The sequence below is a fragment of the Rattus norvegicus genome, chromosome 4 (genome assembly GCF_021556685.1).
Source record: "Rattus norvegicus strain SHRSP/BbbUtx chromosome 4, alternate assembly SHRSP_T2T, whole genome shotgun sequence".
NCBI classification, from domain to species: domain Eukaryota; kingdom Metazoa; phylum Chordata; class Mammalia; order Rodentia; family Muridae; genus Rattus; species Rattus norvegicus.
The window spans coordinates 46230434-46246919 of record NC_141537.1 but is presented as its reverse complement, the minus strand read 5'-3'; the positions used below and the strand labels follow the sequence as shown (position 1 = coordinate 46246919).

The following is a 16486-nucleotide window of genomic DNA, read 5'->3' as shown; positions in this document are numbered from 1 at the left end:
TTAAAGTGAAAGAGGCTTTATTTTCAATATCATATAAGTCATTCCATTTAATATTTATAGTGCATAGTTATGTATGAAAGCATACACGGAAAACATTAAAAAATACCCAAGGATGCGCGTGCACAGGCAAAGAAGACAGCCTTTGTGTCTATAGCAAGCTCAGAGGTAGCACAAGAGAGTATCCATCTGGTAACATTGGAAATCATGCAAACAACTGAGTCAAGGCATGGCATTAAGGTGACATCAGCATGAGTTATAATTCCCTGGGTACAAAACCTATATATTCTTTGGGTTTCAAAAAAATTAAATGAATGGCCTACTTTTATCTTCTGGACAAAAAAACAAAAAAAAAAAAATCTCTAAGAGCAAAGTGCACATATTGTCCTAACCACATACATATAAAATATTCAAGGCCACAGATGGAGGTCGCTAGATGACAAAAGAGGATACTGAGAGGTAAAGTAACCAGAGAGAGATGCAGGAGGGAGAGGCCCCTCTGCCTCCATGGGGGATGCAAAGGCTTAGGCACTGGAACACCCAACGTGGACCACACTGCCTGCCACAAGGAACTCCTCACTGAGCTGACGTCACCATCATCAAACCGCTCGACAGGCGGTTGTAACTTCCTTTACATTTCCCATGGGGGACAAGCATGGAAGTTAAAATGTTCATCTCTCCCAGGACACTAATTTTAAGTGATTTTATATATATATATATATATAATATATCTAGCACTAGGAGTATGCGGTTATAAGGATTGATTAAATTCAAGCTTCCAACTCAAATATTTAATGTGCAGAAATAAAAGCTATAATTCTTTACTGATTTTTTTAAATCATGCGCTTAAAGCAGTCATTTAAAAATAAGACACACAAAATTCATAATGGTTAAAAAGAGAAAAATATTGGACAAAATCTTCCGGTTCGTTATGTAGCTTTTTTTTTTCCTTTTATTTTTTATTTTTTTTTTAAACTGCAGTTTATCATGAAATGCAGGCCACTGTAGACAGCTATGGCTCAATACTGCTTGGTGTTCACTCAGGACATCATCTTCTTACACTCCACAGAACAGAAAACCATCCCTTCCACAGGCATGAACTTCTGCCCGATCAGGCACTTGCTGCAGCAGGAGCAGAGGAAGCACTCCGTGGACGCGTGCCAGCTGAAGTTATTGTACGTCACTCGCTGCACTTCCGGGTCGATGGCATTGTGGCACCCTTGACACACCTGCTCGGGGATGAATGGAGAAGAGGGTTAGAGACAGCGACATCTTTGTGAGACACTGTGCCGACGGGGCCCTGTATGCTGAGTGTGCCGAGAAATGGCAGGTGACGGACAGGGTGGGAGTGCGGTCCGTAGATGTCCCTCAGGGTGTAAATAGGAAGTTATGATGGCAAATCCCAAAGCACCGCGCTTGTTTCCAGTCAAATTTTAGTAGATTTCACCGAAACAATTAGAAGGAATCTCTAAGACTGTTTTCCCGCACTCATTAACGCTCTGAAGTGGTAACATCACTAGGATGTGTCATGCCTAGGACACTGACACAGGTGACTGTTAACACCCACCAATTTCAAGAGAGTAGTAAACTAAAGTCATGCTCAAAATAATTAAGGATTTGAATAAAAGTACAGACAGTATTTGAAAACGAATGAGGGGTTCACACCATAAATATAACGTGTAGTTAATCAGCTTCTGTTCTGTCCTAAGTTTAGTCATCGTTTATCTGTGATCTATGCCATGAACTTTAATACCTCCCTTCCCTGCAGCACCCTTTGTTTTGTTTTGTCTGGGAGAAGGTATTCGGCCGGACCTAACTTCGTGATACTTCTCCTCCCTCCGCCTCCCGAGGGCTGTGATACCGGGTGATTTAGGTAGTGCTGTGCAGGAAACCCAGGACACCATGCACATTGTGTCAGGACAGTACTGACGGAGGTGGTATATTCCTAGCCCACCATTCAGTATCCTGGGTATGTTATACTCCAATATACTAATGAGGTAAACATACGCGTAATATTCTTAACTGATGATACACATGAAGAGAACGAGAAGCAGCCATTAATATTACAACAGAAAACCACCTCACGGAAAGCTTCAACGCAGGAGAGTCATTTGCATTGTTTATATATGACCTGAATAAAATGAGAAACATCTAAGATCTTGGTTTTACAACAGCTGAGGGAATACCATGTGGCACTGATCAACCTTAAGCACCACTTGTCTCTTGGTTGGGGATTACTGCAGTGGGACGGCCATTGTTGGACAATGAGGTGACCTGCATCACACAGCCACTGCAGACCTGAAATATACTTTTTGTATATTTTACAGCTACGTACCTTCTTATTGTAGAGACTCTATCTACAGGTCTAACAACTACCTCCTGGCTGGGAAACAGACATTCTTTGCATAATGCAGATAGGTGTCCTGAATACAAATAATATTCAATGTGGAAGCTCTAAGTTCCCCCTGAATCTGCAGCCGCATCATGCAAATGGTTGCTTTTGCATGGAATTTCTGTAGTGCGATAGCTCACGTAGAATGTTCTGGTTTTCTGTACTTCGTATTAGTCTTCCGACACTTTAGAACTGTGTGACAGAGGACCCCTTTGCTTTCCTTTTTTACTTTCTGTTTTGTAACATTATTTGTGGATCATTTTATTATTAGATGAAACATGGCCTTTTCATTTTTAGTATAAGAAAGAAGACAAACCAGTTATTCAATTGCACGTGAAATTGAGGGGAGTCTTTAGGTCAGAAAGAATCACACGGATACACAAATGGCATGGTGTTGCATTTAGGGTTTATGGTTCCATACAGTTTAGCTTCACAACTGCAGTGGGTCACCATTCGTCTAGGAATCTTACATATGACTCCAGCTAACACCAGCAGATCCTTGCTTATCCACAAAGCTCAAAGCTACATGCCACAGAGGGCCTGCCTGGGGACTATACCTTTCACCGCAATGTGCCTGGCAGTGCACTGCCTGTGACATAGTCCTCACACAGCTCAAAGAGCCAGTTCCTTCCATCCCTCCTGCTTTCTTTTATTTGAACACAGGATGTGAGGTAGATAATGCTGTGTCGTCATGGGCTCTCTGGCTGGAGGACCCTGTGAGCCTTACAGATGCGAATCCTGGGTGGCCAGTGGGAGTCTGGTGTGCACATGGGGACAAACCGGGTTTCTTCCCATCTCACTCCTCCTTCCGGGTGATTTTTACCTCATAAATGCCCTGATTAGATTGAGGACATTTCTCCAGGTCTAAACATGTTTTCTCTTTCACTTCTTTTATATATATCAAAATCTTTGCACAGATTAACACAGTGAATTAAATAATGTGCAGCCCATTGTTTCGGCACTGGTGAGATAAAGACAGCTCGTTTTAATATTAGGCAGTGCGTCAAGACGGAAGACGGGCACACAGCTAAGCTTATTTCTCTGTAGACGTACTGGACTCTTAGAACTATACACAGGTACTGTTTTCCCCCTCTCCTAGGAGTTTCCCCTATGCGATAGCTTAGGGAACTTTAAACTAAGAAAACGCTGGAGCCCATCCTTCTGATATTATCAGCCAGGAAGGCTTATAAGCTGACTATATATGGTCATCTTTTCACCGTGTATCTACGTTACCATCTCTTGGCCAGCATGCAGCAGCAGGCGCTCTGTGGAACACAATGGATATCATAAAAATATGCTCTCACATTAAGCACCTGAATGTCCCACACGGCAACCTAAATATACAGGCCAATTTCCTCTGTATTCGATCAGTTCCACAAATGTTTGGAAACAGTCACTCAGCAATCTCTAGATAGCAAGTCAAGGGCCTCATGGGTGGATTAGCAGCATGTAGCGAAACCATTTTTTTTTAAAAGATCTATTTATTTTAGTATTTACATGTATGGGTGTTTTGCCTGCATACATGGCCATGTAACATGTGTGTCCCTGGTGCCTGAAGAGGCCAAAAGACCCCGTAGGAATGGAGGTACGGATGACTGTGAGCTGCCACGTAGGTGCTTAGAATAGAACCCAGGCCCCCCGGAAGTGCAACAAGCTCTCTTAACTGATGAGCCAATGGTAAGGCCCCCGGAAACCACTTTAAATGGAATCTGATCTGCGGTGATAAGAATAAATCCATTCCTATTAAGTAATGTTTCTAAGTTAAAACATTATTGCCAAGCATCATATATAATCTATATGGCAAATGCCCAGACAGGACGAGCCATCTTGGGTAGTCAGTGCATTTAGGGCTCTGGAACTGCCTAGATTTATAGAGTCTACGAAGGAAGCACTTGCTTTCTTTGTAGGGGCTGGCTCTTGGCTTCTCACTTTTGTGACGTAAGAGGCAGAAATGGAAGAAGTCAGCGCACAGGCTGAGGTGGGTGTGCCCCGTGCCTCTTACCACAGCATGGTTCTTCACATAGCACGGCTTGCACACAGGCTTGTCACGGACCATCACGTATATTTTTCCGGCCAGGATGTTGTCGCAGTCAAAGCAGCAGAAGTGCTTCAGATGCCAATTCTGGTTTTCTGCCTGGGTATACTCATTGCTGAATATCAGCTGGCAGGAGGAGAAAAACAAAACCCGTCAGGCATCTCTCTCCTTTACCCCGCAGGAACTCACCCAGCTCCTCCTGATGGCCGTCTAAGCCTACAAGGGCAGATGCCTTCTTGAGGGCTGAATATTTGAAGATGGTAACGTCAGGCTTGGGTTTGTTATCAAAATCAATCTTTTCTTTCTGATCATTTCTCATTGGTTTGACCAGGGCGCCCACAATGAACAATAACCAAGTTGCTCGCACGATCGGTACTTGTGTAACGCCCGTTGTCTCCCGGATGGCGGGGACCTGTGGGACACAGGGAGAGGCTGCAAGCGGGGTGGCCCTGGACGACGTACCTCATCACAGCCAGCACAGCGGGGCTTCTCGCTGTCACAGTAATGTCTGCCACAGTACAGCTTCCCATTCTTCCAGAAGTAAATCATGTCGACCAAGAGTTCACCACAGGTGCTGCAGATAAAACATGCCGGGTGCCAGAGTTTGTCGTAGCCAGCTCTTTCAGCATAGATGGCTGGGTCTCCTTCCCTCATGGTGTTTTTGCAGCAGTAACAGGACTAGGGGAAAGAAGCCAGACAACAGTTGTCAGAGCACGGGCATCCTCAGTCCCTGCATTGGGGTCCACCAAGCAACCGTTTCTACAGAAACGACAACACACACCCGACATGTCTCTTCTCAGTTCCCTTCTATCTCAATCATCTTCTTCCCCTCAGTGTTCAACACACTACGGTTTCCAGAAAGGAAGTCTCTTGTTGGGAAAAAGTTCATAGTTGTTTTCACCTCAACTTTTACGTCAGTTCTCTCAAAAATAATTCCCTAAGAGCTGTGACTGAATGTTTGGAGAATCACACCTTATTAACTGATGTGCTAATCGTACCTATGAGAAATGCATTTACAGTCAGCTCGGGCCTGACGCTTTATCTGCGTCATGATTCTCCTTTTCCTTTGAGCCATTTCAAAAAAAAAAAAAAAAAAGTCTCTGAACGAGACTTTTAAATGCCCTTGCCGGTACAGCTGCCCAGATTGAAGTCGGCATCATAGTCATGATCTTGCAAGCAAAACTAGATTAGCCTAAGCATATATTCTTCCTGTGTATGTGGAAAGATAAGCTCTCTGATTGGATGTGAGACCTGATTCATAAGAGGGAATTCATGCTTGCTGAGATAAACTCAGTCAAAACCCATGGCTGCGGACACTGAGGAAACTTATACTGTTGTTCCGTTGTATTGGTAGAGCAACAAACCGCCTTCTAAATGTTCCTGTTTATACTCATAACAAAAGCTACCTCGGCCTTAGTCATAATGAATGCAGGGACTCAGACTGCTCAGATAAGTGATGGGTGAGTAGTCGGCTCTAAAGAGGACATGTGTACCACTCAGGGGACATCATGGAAGAGAGGGTAGAAGGATCGTAAGAACTAGCTGAGGGAGGGAAGGACTGCGAGCTGCGGTCTTCTGGACATGACTCCGCCATTGTAATCAGGATCCCACAGTACCAGAGGCTGTCTGCACTGGGCCTGCACAAGATTGGGCCAATCAACCGTCCATCATGCATTGGGGCGGGCCTCACAGGGCTATGTTCCTCCTTGCTTAACTATTGGTTACTGACAGGTTCTGGGGGAGGAGCAGTCATTGTCTTCATCTGTGTACTCATTGGAGAGCCCACTAAGATTCAATGCCGAGTTCCAATCTCTTGGCCACACACATTTGGTTAAAGTAGATCACAGTACAAAGCTGTATGAACCCAAAAAAGGGCCATGGGAACTTAATGGGAATGAGAGGAAGATAAGAGATCAATAGAGTAATCCAAACATATTATATACATGTGTGAAATTGTCAAAGCATATATAGAATCAAACCGGAAAAAAGTAAATCAGCCTCATTAATTTAGGGGCTAATGAGATGTTCAATAGAAATTGGCGGATGCCTCCTCACTGTGATCTACAGCCATCCCAACAAGGTACAAAGGCTCAACATAGCCCTTGCTAAAGTGAGTGAAAGAGGAAGTTTAGTGATGTCATCACTACTCAAGGTTACATTGATGATGTTAGCCAATGTTAGTCAATGTAATTAAAGGAGAGAAGTATGATATGCATAAAAAATAACCAGTTAGCACAAGAACTATGTTTAGAAACAAATGCTGAGACCAGAGAAGTGGCCCAGCCATTAAGAAGACCTGGCAGCTCTTCCAGAGGACCTGTGTTTGATTCTAAGCACTCATGATGGCGCACAACTGTATCTATCTCCAGTCCTACGGAATTCAGCGCCATCTTCTGGCCTTCACGGGCATTGCATGCATATGGTGCACAAAAATAGATGCCAGCAAATAAATAAATAAATAAATAAATAAATAAATAAATAAATAACCATACACATAAAAAAAACAAAATGTTCAAAAAGCTTTTTAAAGAAACGGATGCCAGATTGGTGTGTTGTATTCAAGTAAGAAGCTAAAAAGCTAATGCTATCTACTGTGAACACATGAAACTCAAAATTACTCTTCGTAATAATCAGAAAGTTTGGCTGCAGATAGATGCCCCAAACGTCCAAACCTAGTAATTCTCTAAGATAAGTCAAAATGAATTCTCATTAATTTTCTTCTCCTTACCTAATCCTTTTTAGAAACAGAGGAATGGTCCCCAATACACACACCACACAAGTTCTAAGAAAGGAAAAGATCCACAAAACGCAAAGCGAGTCGACATGGCGGCTACTCACATATTGGGTCTTCTTGGCTTCTGCAGACTTGTCCTTGGAACCCACTGCTGCTGGGGTGTTTCTGTCTCCGGCAGGGTTGTGCACCTTGTCACCTTGAGCATTCATCTCGGAAGGAAGCTTCACGTCGCCCACGCCCAGAGCTTCACTCTTATATTTCTTCACGAACTGTTCCATCTCCTTCACCTCTTTGGGAGACAGCTCGTGGCACTTAGAAGGGTCCTGGTCATGTGCAGGGAGCTGCTTCGCCAGCTGCTTCTTCCGGTACTGCGCCCCCTCTGAACCCGCCACTGGCTGCTTCTCTTTAGGGAGCATCTGCATGTACTGCCTGGCCTGGAGGGCGGGAAACCGGCGTCGCATGGGGTTATTCCGTCTTTTATAACACGCACAAGAAACAAGTTACTTAAGAAGGGAGTTTCAGCCTTTTGCTATAAACATCTGAAGACATTAACATATTTAAAAAAACACGTTTTAATGAGTATAATGTACCCATTTTCTCCGGGAAACTAACTCCCTCCGTCCAGTTTTAAAGAGAATTTGGATTACCGTGGTTTATGTGAGCTAAATCAGCAGAAGTGTGGCTATATGAAACAGTCTGGGTACACCATTACGAGTGCAGCGCGGACGGTGGCCTGTTTGCCATATGCAAATATCATTTGTGAGGTTTACTGAAATGCCCTAACTGACCGTCCAATGTCTCAGCTAGTTGTCCGTTAGGAAAGAGTTTGATGCCAATCGTACTTTTTTGCCTTTTCTAGTAAAAGAAATATAATGCCGGAACTTTTTTGTTCAGTTCTAAATACAGGCAGTAAATCCATTATGTATCCTCTCTCTTCATAAGAAACATCTTAAGGGGGGGTACCAGAAACCGGCTAGATGGATATAAAACACCGATTGTTTTTTTCTTTTTCTGATTTTCACGTAATTACTGACATTTTTAGAATATTCTCTAAAAAACAAGGTAAATTAGGTAGTTAGGAAAAGTCTATGGGGCATGTAGTAGACTCATGGTTTAAAAAGCAGTAATAGGTACCCAAAGTCGAAATAATGGGAACTCAAGGAAAGCAACAGATGTGTGGCGGGTGACCATGTCACAAAGGAGCTGCCCTAAATAAACAATCTAATAACATTAAAAACAGAACAAAGAACTTCCTTCCTCATCCCTCCTAGTACTTACCAGTGCCTGGTTCTGAACCGGGGGAGCCCACTCATAGGTAACGGTGTTGATGGAGACGTTCTTCTTGGCAGCCACTGGATTGGTCAATATCATAACATTGCGTTTATACATGGGGATTCCATCTGACTTCAGCTTGGCGATCAGGGTGGTGTACTTGGTGTCTTCAAAGAGTCTCCCCACCTTCCGGTCCTCCTCAGTGCTCAGGAGGACGTCATGCTCTTCTTGACCACATTTGCAGTTACGACATATTTTCCTATGAGTTGGGGAAAAGCAGAAAATGACCCAGTCTGCCTAACTGGTGATACACGTGCAGTCCCTCCCCGTCCTTCATGCTTCCTAAAACACTTCAAAAATGCATTACATATAACACAGAAAAGCAAGTTGTTTCACAGGGGAGGGATGAGAATACATTACACAAGCTGAGGCAAGAAAGACACAGGGAAACACACCCTTACTTCATATGACTTTAAAAAACTAGGTTATAGCTAAGAAGTACATGTCCAAAAGGCCCAGTATGACGTTAACCCATGTGGTCTTTGTCCCAGACTCCTCGCTCAGTGACATACATACATACAAATGATACATACACACACACACACACACACACACACACACACACATACATAAATGTCACCTCAATTTTCCCAGCAGGAAATGTCATGTTTCATTCATTACCTGTTACTATTTCATTGTCCTTCCCCAAGTCACTCTTTTAACCGAGTGGGAGATTCAGAGGCTTTCCCCACAGAAAACATCACAATCCTACACTTAGCCTTACAGCCTTTTTCAATCTCTTTTCCTGTTCCAGGTTCAATCTCCGTTCCTTTCCCATTTTCATATTTTCTTTCTTGGTTCCTTCCTTCTTTCCTTTCCCTTATGTTTTTTAAGCACTTGTCCACTAACTATCCTGTTTCCCATTACATATCAAAGAAAGATGGGCTGGTATTAGTTTCAGGCCAGCCAGGTCTACATATTGACATCCTGACTCCAAAATAAGACAAAGGAATTAATGATCCTCTGCTCTTCTGGTGTTTATTCGAGTTTAACAACACAACCCATTTCCACTCCTCTCGCTAGCATCCGACATCCTCCATGCAAGCTCCACGTATGTCCGTGTGGCAATGTGTCGAGGCCGGACCCCACGAAAACCACAGGTCCAGTCTTTGAACTTCTAAAGTCTACGTCCTGGTAAGAAGATGACACAGACACACATAGACATTTTCATTGCATTTGTGTTAGGAGTGAAAAATAGGCTACCATGACAGTAGAATTTCTACTTCAACCTGGTGAAGAAAGGATTCCAAAGGAAAGTGCTATTTAAGTTTAAAGCTGAAAAGATGCATAAACATACGTGTGGGGGTGTGCAGGCGTGGCGTGTATTTGTGGCTGAGGAGAGGCTCCCCAGGCTTGAATAGAAAGAGTGTTTGCAGTGGTGCTAAATTAGGAAAGAACTATTCGATAGGTCTCACACCAGAGAAGGCTGGAAGCAAGTGAGCGTGAAGCTGATGATGGAGAGAGAGGCAGGCATAAGACACCTGAGGGCACATCATGCAGAGTGCGACCTTCGTTATCACAGCAATTATGCATCACTGACTCATTGATAATTAGTAACACGAACAGACCTATTGTTTCAAATATCACACAAGCAACCATGCACAGACTGGATTAGAGATAAAACGTACTTGAAGGCTAACATAGCCTGTTAGTCTTCAGTACATGCACTTAATTCAAAAATGGTGTATGTTGCCAGCACTTGCTGGCAGGAACCCGGTATGGCTGTTCCCTGAGATGTTCTACCAGCACCTGACCAATACAGACACAGATACTCACAGCCAACCAACTCAGGGACCAAGCTCAGGGACCCCAATGGAAGAGCTAGGGGAAGGACTAAGGAGCAGAAGGGGAGTGTAACCCCATAGGAAGAACAACATAACTAACTGGACCCCCCTGCCCAGAGATCCTGGGGACTAAACCACCAACCAAAGAGGGACCCACAGCTTCCGCTACATATGTAGCAGAGGATGACCTTGTCTGACATCACTGAGAGGGGAGCACCTTGATCCTACGGAGGCTCGATGTCCCAGCATAAGGGGGATGCTAGAATGGTGAGGCAGGAGGGGGTGAGTGGATGGAGGAGCACCTTCATAGAAGCAAAGGGGAGGGTGGAGGGGCAGATGGGGCAGGAATGGTTATGAAGAGGTAACTGGGGAAGGGGATATCATTTCAAATGTAAATGAATAGACGATTAATAAAAATAAAATTTTTTAAAAGTGCATGGGGTTAGCTGTGCTATGGTTTTTAATAACAGCAGCGCTGTGACACTTCCTAATGAAATGTATACATCACATAGGTAATGTAATGCCCTGGAAACAGATCATTAGACAGTGGAGAGAAAAAACATGTCAGATCTTATAGTCAAATCTAACTAAGCTTGTGGATGACTGAGACGTACTGACAGATTCTCGAAAAGACAATAGGGTTTTGGTGATGAATATGATGGTAAAAGAAATGTTTGGTTTATCAAGATTAAAAATACAAAAGAGAAAGAGATGTGAGGTAGGGATGGGCAAGGGTGAGAGGCTGAGTGTCTTCAACACTAAACTATTGTGGTATTTGGATTGCCCGGGATGGGGTTATTGGTATCATGTAGACTACAAGACAAAACAATCTAGTGTGTTCTGGTAAAACAAAGCAAACCGAAACGAACCGCTCCAATCTTGAGACTCAGCCAGCAGTAAGTAACATGAATGAACTGTGTCAAGGCCTTTGTGTCCTGGGGGAAAGCACGGCATGAATGGCTGAGCACCCAGACGGTGTCTGGCAAAGGAGCAAACTGGGGAAGATGACAGAGAAGAGCGACAGGGGAACTCCAAGGTACTGGAGTTTTAAGCTGGAAGGACATAGAGGGCAATGGAGTTGACACTTCTCAAAGCATTGCATAACTTTAGATTGCTCAGGAGGTCACGACAGATGCAAATTGGCATTAGATGCTGTTAAGTGTGTGTACTAAGTTACACAGATCACTAACAAAAGCACTTTACAGTATACACGCACATACCAGAAAGGATGAAAGGACAATTCCTGGGTGAAGTATTCTATCAAGGAAATTATGAAAAGGCGTCATAAAGCTCTAAATCACAAGGAATAAAACAAATAACATTAGGAGAACTAATCATGTGAAAGGCTACTTTTCATTACTAAAAGCATTCAACATCTCTCAAGATCACAATAGAATTTTGGATCTCATGATAAGAATCAATAGGCTCTCAGAAAAGCCTGTCTGGGGGGAAAAAAGAAAAGAAAAGAAACACCCATCTCCAATCCACCCAACATTGAGCATACATTTACGGTTAGTATATTAATTTTAAATTTTGAGGCGAGAGACTAACCCTGCTATCTCCATTTGTACTCATGTTTTCCAGGAGGCACTATTCAGAGCAGTGAGAAAAATCAATGAGACACAAGTGATAAGGACTCATCAGAAAGAAGAGAACCAGAGAGGCAGGAGAAAGAGAGAAAAGGCAGGAGAAAGGGGGCAGACATGGGGGCTGAACGAGCTCATCTCTCTTCTTGTACAAGTATTGGTCAGGAAACTTTATTTGGTAAAAATCTGTGGAGAATTAGTGCATCTTATTATAGCTATAAAAGATCCTTTCTTGCATCCAGTTATCTCATACCCCCATCTAGTGGAAAGGATCACATCACTGTGACTACTCCAGTGCGTTCTTTATTTGCCTGCAGTTACCCAAAACAATGGAATTATCTATAAAACCATCACTTGGTGGTTAGATCAAGATTAAAACTATAGTAGAAGGCATTCTGGAGAGGGAATGAGGTAGGGGAGGAATTTGGTTCTCAAAACAGGTAAGCAGATCTTCCTGAGGCTGAGGACTATGGTGTGTGTTCTACTAATCAGAAAAGCAACTGCTTACAGGGATACAAGGTGACTCTGCCTTTGGATCTGGTGACCTACGTTTCATCAGAAAATATGTGTACCATAAAATAAGGGCCTTTTAATGAGCAGTAGAAGACACGGTAAGGCAGAAAACCTTGCTGGCGGGTAACCATGCTTTAGCAAACTGAAGTTACAGCTACATTTACTGTGAAGGTTCTCAGTAAAACAGGCACATTAACCAATGACACCAGACCCACCTCTATCATTTTATTACATGTCTTGCTCATCCTCTGGAGGATTCATTATTGGATGAAGCCCCTTTTTCCTACCTACCCCTTTACCAACTCACTACACTTTCACCAGGAAGATCATCTCAGGTTAAACAACATGCCAACTGCTATGGTGAACAAGGAAAAAGAAAACAAAAAAGCGTCACGTCATCCCAGTGCTCAGTTTTCTAAGTAGAGAAAACGTACTATTGATTAATGGGCAGTTTTAAACTGGGACCAGTGTAGCCCTTCTGTATTCCCACTCCCACAGGGATGAATACGGAGCTGAACACTTGAAAAACGTGACCCCAAAAGGGCAGCTGTGCTCTTTCTCGGCTGCACAGCCACCCCACCGCAGCTGCATGCCTACAGTGGGAACCTGGCTCAAGCCACCACACCACCGAGATACCTGTAAAACCCGAGCAGCGGCCACAATCTGGACATTGTGGAAATCTGGGTTGTAGGAGTTGGAAATGGCTGTTAAACCATTTCATAACAACTCATACAGTTGTTTAGCCTACATAGTCAGGTACATGGAGGAACTGGCTAACCAGATTCAGAATTAAGCTAGGTTAAAATCATCCTTTTTTTACTTTAAAAAAGGAGGGAAGTAGACATTGAAAGTCTAAGGTGTATGTGTGGGTGGGTGGGTGGGGACTCTTGTTTGAAATAAAGGGTTGTTTTTAAAAATTAGAACCTGACAGACAGACAGACACACAAACACACAAACACACACACACACACACACACACACACACACACACACAAATACAGAGAACAAATCCAGACTCTAGACCGTGACAATTTAAGAGTTCTTGAATTAAATCCAAGGAAGAGAATGGAATTTCTAAAGTCTTTAACAGAAAAACACCGAAATTTACAGCTTCAAGCTGAACACAGTCAAGAAACTCCAATTCACCTGAGAGAGGAATCATTTCTGTAGCAGTGATACATACAAATTATTATTTTTCCATTGCAAGTAGCGGAACCTGGAGAGCTCCCACACACCACCAGCTGTCCCGGTGATCTAAGAACAAGGCTGTGGCATTGCTACAAACCATAATTTAAAAGGCTGGAAGCTGCCCTTTTGTAATAGGGACATACATATATGGGCAGGAACATGGGCCTCGGTTACAGAATTCAACACAAAGGTTACTCCATTTATGGTCAGGAGTCCTCAGTTTTCTGCCAGACTTAAATCAATTGGAAATTCTGCAGTATGTGCACTGCAATTGAAACAATAGCGTCTTTTGTAAAATGTAACTGTTTTAACATACATAAGACAAAACTATAATTCTGTTACTTATACAATGAATGACCTATGGTTGTAATGATCTTACCACATCTTCAGTATAAAAGAAGTTGGCGATAAATGCCTTGAAATCTTGAGATTGTGCCATTTCATACATTTCCTAAGTACTTATATCTGCATATTGCTTGAAGTGTGTCCCATAGATAGTTCTTGGTGGGTAGATGACAGTTTTCTTAATCTCTAGTCTTGGGATCCCTAGCACACTGAAGAGAAGCCCTCACAGATAAAGGATGTCATTAATCACAAGGAGGTCTGTGCCACCAAAGTCACTTCAGGGCAGACAGCTGGTGAAGCCCAAAGCTGCCTGGTCGTGAACGTAAAAATGTGTTCCCCTTTCTCACGTGGCATGAAGGATACTTAGGAAGATTTTGACAAGCTTTGGGTTCAAGTTCTGCTGTCTCCGTGAAGTATTTATTTGCTTTTCTCAGCCTGCGTCCTAACATAAAACTGTGGGTGTGAGGAAAGTTAGGAAGAACCAGGAACATAAAATGTGGTGATAAGCAGAATCTAAGGCCAACCTTAGACTTTCACCTCTGGTGTCGTTCCCATAAACATGGTTTTCGTTTGATAAATGGGGGAAGGGGTGTCCAGGCAGACCTACTCTAATCGTACAAGCCCTTAAAAAGGAATGGAAGCGGAAGTCAGGGAGATTGAAGACATAGAAAGGGCTCTAACTACTGTTGACCGAAAGACGCAAGTGTTCGTGTGTCAAGGTATGTGTGTGGCTCTCAAAGGTGGCAGCAACTCCATCTGATAGGCAGCTAGGGACCAGGGACCTCAGCTGCCCAACGACAACAGAAATCGGATTCTACAAACAGCAGAACAAGCAGTTGGATAGAGCACACATCAGCACATTGATAGCGGCCTTTTGAGATGCCAAGAACGGAGTCGCCTCTGCTGTCCTTCTCCCTCCTCAGCTTGTAACGGCAAGGAGGGAGGCTCAGGTAACTAACAGGTGGTCTTCTTACCCACCGAGTTTTTGTAAGTGGTTACCCAGAAACAGAAACCCACCACATGTGCGGCATATGGAAGGGCTCAGAAATTATACTTAATAGAAACCATTGGCACAAACAAGTCATTAGAACATTTTTCAAGTTTTGCTATTTCAGTGAGTTTGCTAAGCGGAGCTGGAAGTTTCCCTCTAAACTTCTCTAAGCGCAAAGACTTATTTTTAGTTTCCCAGAACTTTTGTGACAAGTTCTGAACTTCCATTCACCTCTCTGCAGCCACGCTCTTCCACCCACAGTGCTCTGGCTGACGATGTCAAGTGGACTCCTTTGTCCTCAGCAATAAGGCAATGGAAGTCATTAGCCAGAGGCTCAAGGGTAAAGCGGGATGAAACCTGAAGACTCCATAGTATTCGGAAAAATAATTTCTAACCTGGGAATGTGTGGAAGGAGGGGCCACAGATCACACCGTATCCCCCAATTCACATGCCGACCTCCTATTGCCTAATGGAAATAAAGTTAAAGCTTCTAGGAAGTAACTAAGGTTCAATGAGGTGATATGGAAAGGGTCTTAATTTGATAGGACTGGAGGCCATATATAATACTTGGATGACCCCCTCCCATGGGTGTGTGTGTAGGCACACACGCACTGGCCTTGGAAGTGACCGCTGACAAAGCGACTGCCTACAACTAGGAGAGCGGACCCTCGACAGAACTTTATAGCTTTCACAGTGGAATGACATCCGTGTTTAATGCACTAAATCTCTGTGTTTTGTTACAGCAGCTAGAGCTGACTCATACATTGGCATAGTAGTGCACGATCTAAGAATTTCTGTTTCTAGTGCTAGGAGGTGGAATCTGCCCAAGCATGCACGGATTGGGTAAGAAATTCAGAGGATTTGGGGGAATAACATGGACCATGTGGTTGGGAGTAAATGATGCTTAGAAGGAGAGTGAGAACAGCTGGACAAACAGGACCTCGGATGCTGAGATCTGCCATCAAAAGCCAAAGAATGTCAGGAAAGGACATCCTGGTGTGTATGGAGGGTTCTTATGCAATTGAGAAGTACACAAGAGAACCTACTAAACCACTTCAAAACACCATTCTGTGCCTGTGGGGATGGTATGAACTGAGTCCTAAATGTCGAGGTTCACCGTGAAGATAGAGGCGATTAAGTGCTTGGGGACCCCCTGGCTCAGGTTTGAGAGACGACATCTCTGTTTGCACTCAGGACCACTGATCTATAATTCGTTTCTATGACTGTTCCAAAAGGGGGCTAGAGAGATGGTTCCGTGGTTAAGCACAGCTGCTGCTCTTCCAAAGGGTGAAGGGTCAGTTCCTGGCATCCACATGGATGTTAACAATTGCCTGCATCCTCAGTTCCACAGGACCCTACACTCCTCTTCTGACTTCTGAGGGCACCAGCAACATGTGTGGTATGCAGGCAAGCATGCAGGTAAAATATACATACCCATAAAATAAAAATGAATAGATAAATGTATTTTTAGAAATACTGACAACTAGCTGTACCCAGAGGTCAAAGGCACCTGCCTCTGGTCTTGCAGTTATGGACGTTGGAGAATGACAAGAAATTGTACTGAAGATATGTGTTTGGACCCCTGCCAG

The 16486-nt window shown here is 43.5% G+C and overlaps 1 protein-coding gene across 1 annotated transcript in view; it reads right to left on the bottom strand.

Moving 5' to 3' along the window:
* The window catches only part of Tes (testin LIM domain protein), a 46268-nt gene continuing 29782 nt past the window's right edge, over positions 1–16486 (bottom strand). Inside the window, 5 exon segments of the mRNA NM_001039344.2 lie at positions 1–1226; positions 4392–4550; positions 4887–5102; positions 7263–7592; positions 8437–8689. Of these exon segments, the coding sequence (NP_001034433.1) occupies positions 1038–1226; positions 4392–4550; positions 4887–5102; positions 7263–7592; positions 8437–8689 (1147 nt within the window). The 3' untranslated portion in view covers positions 1–1037.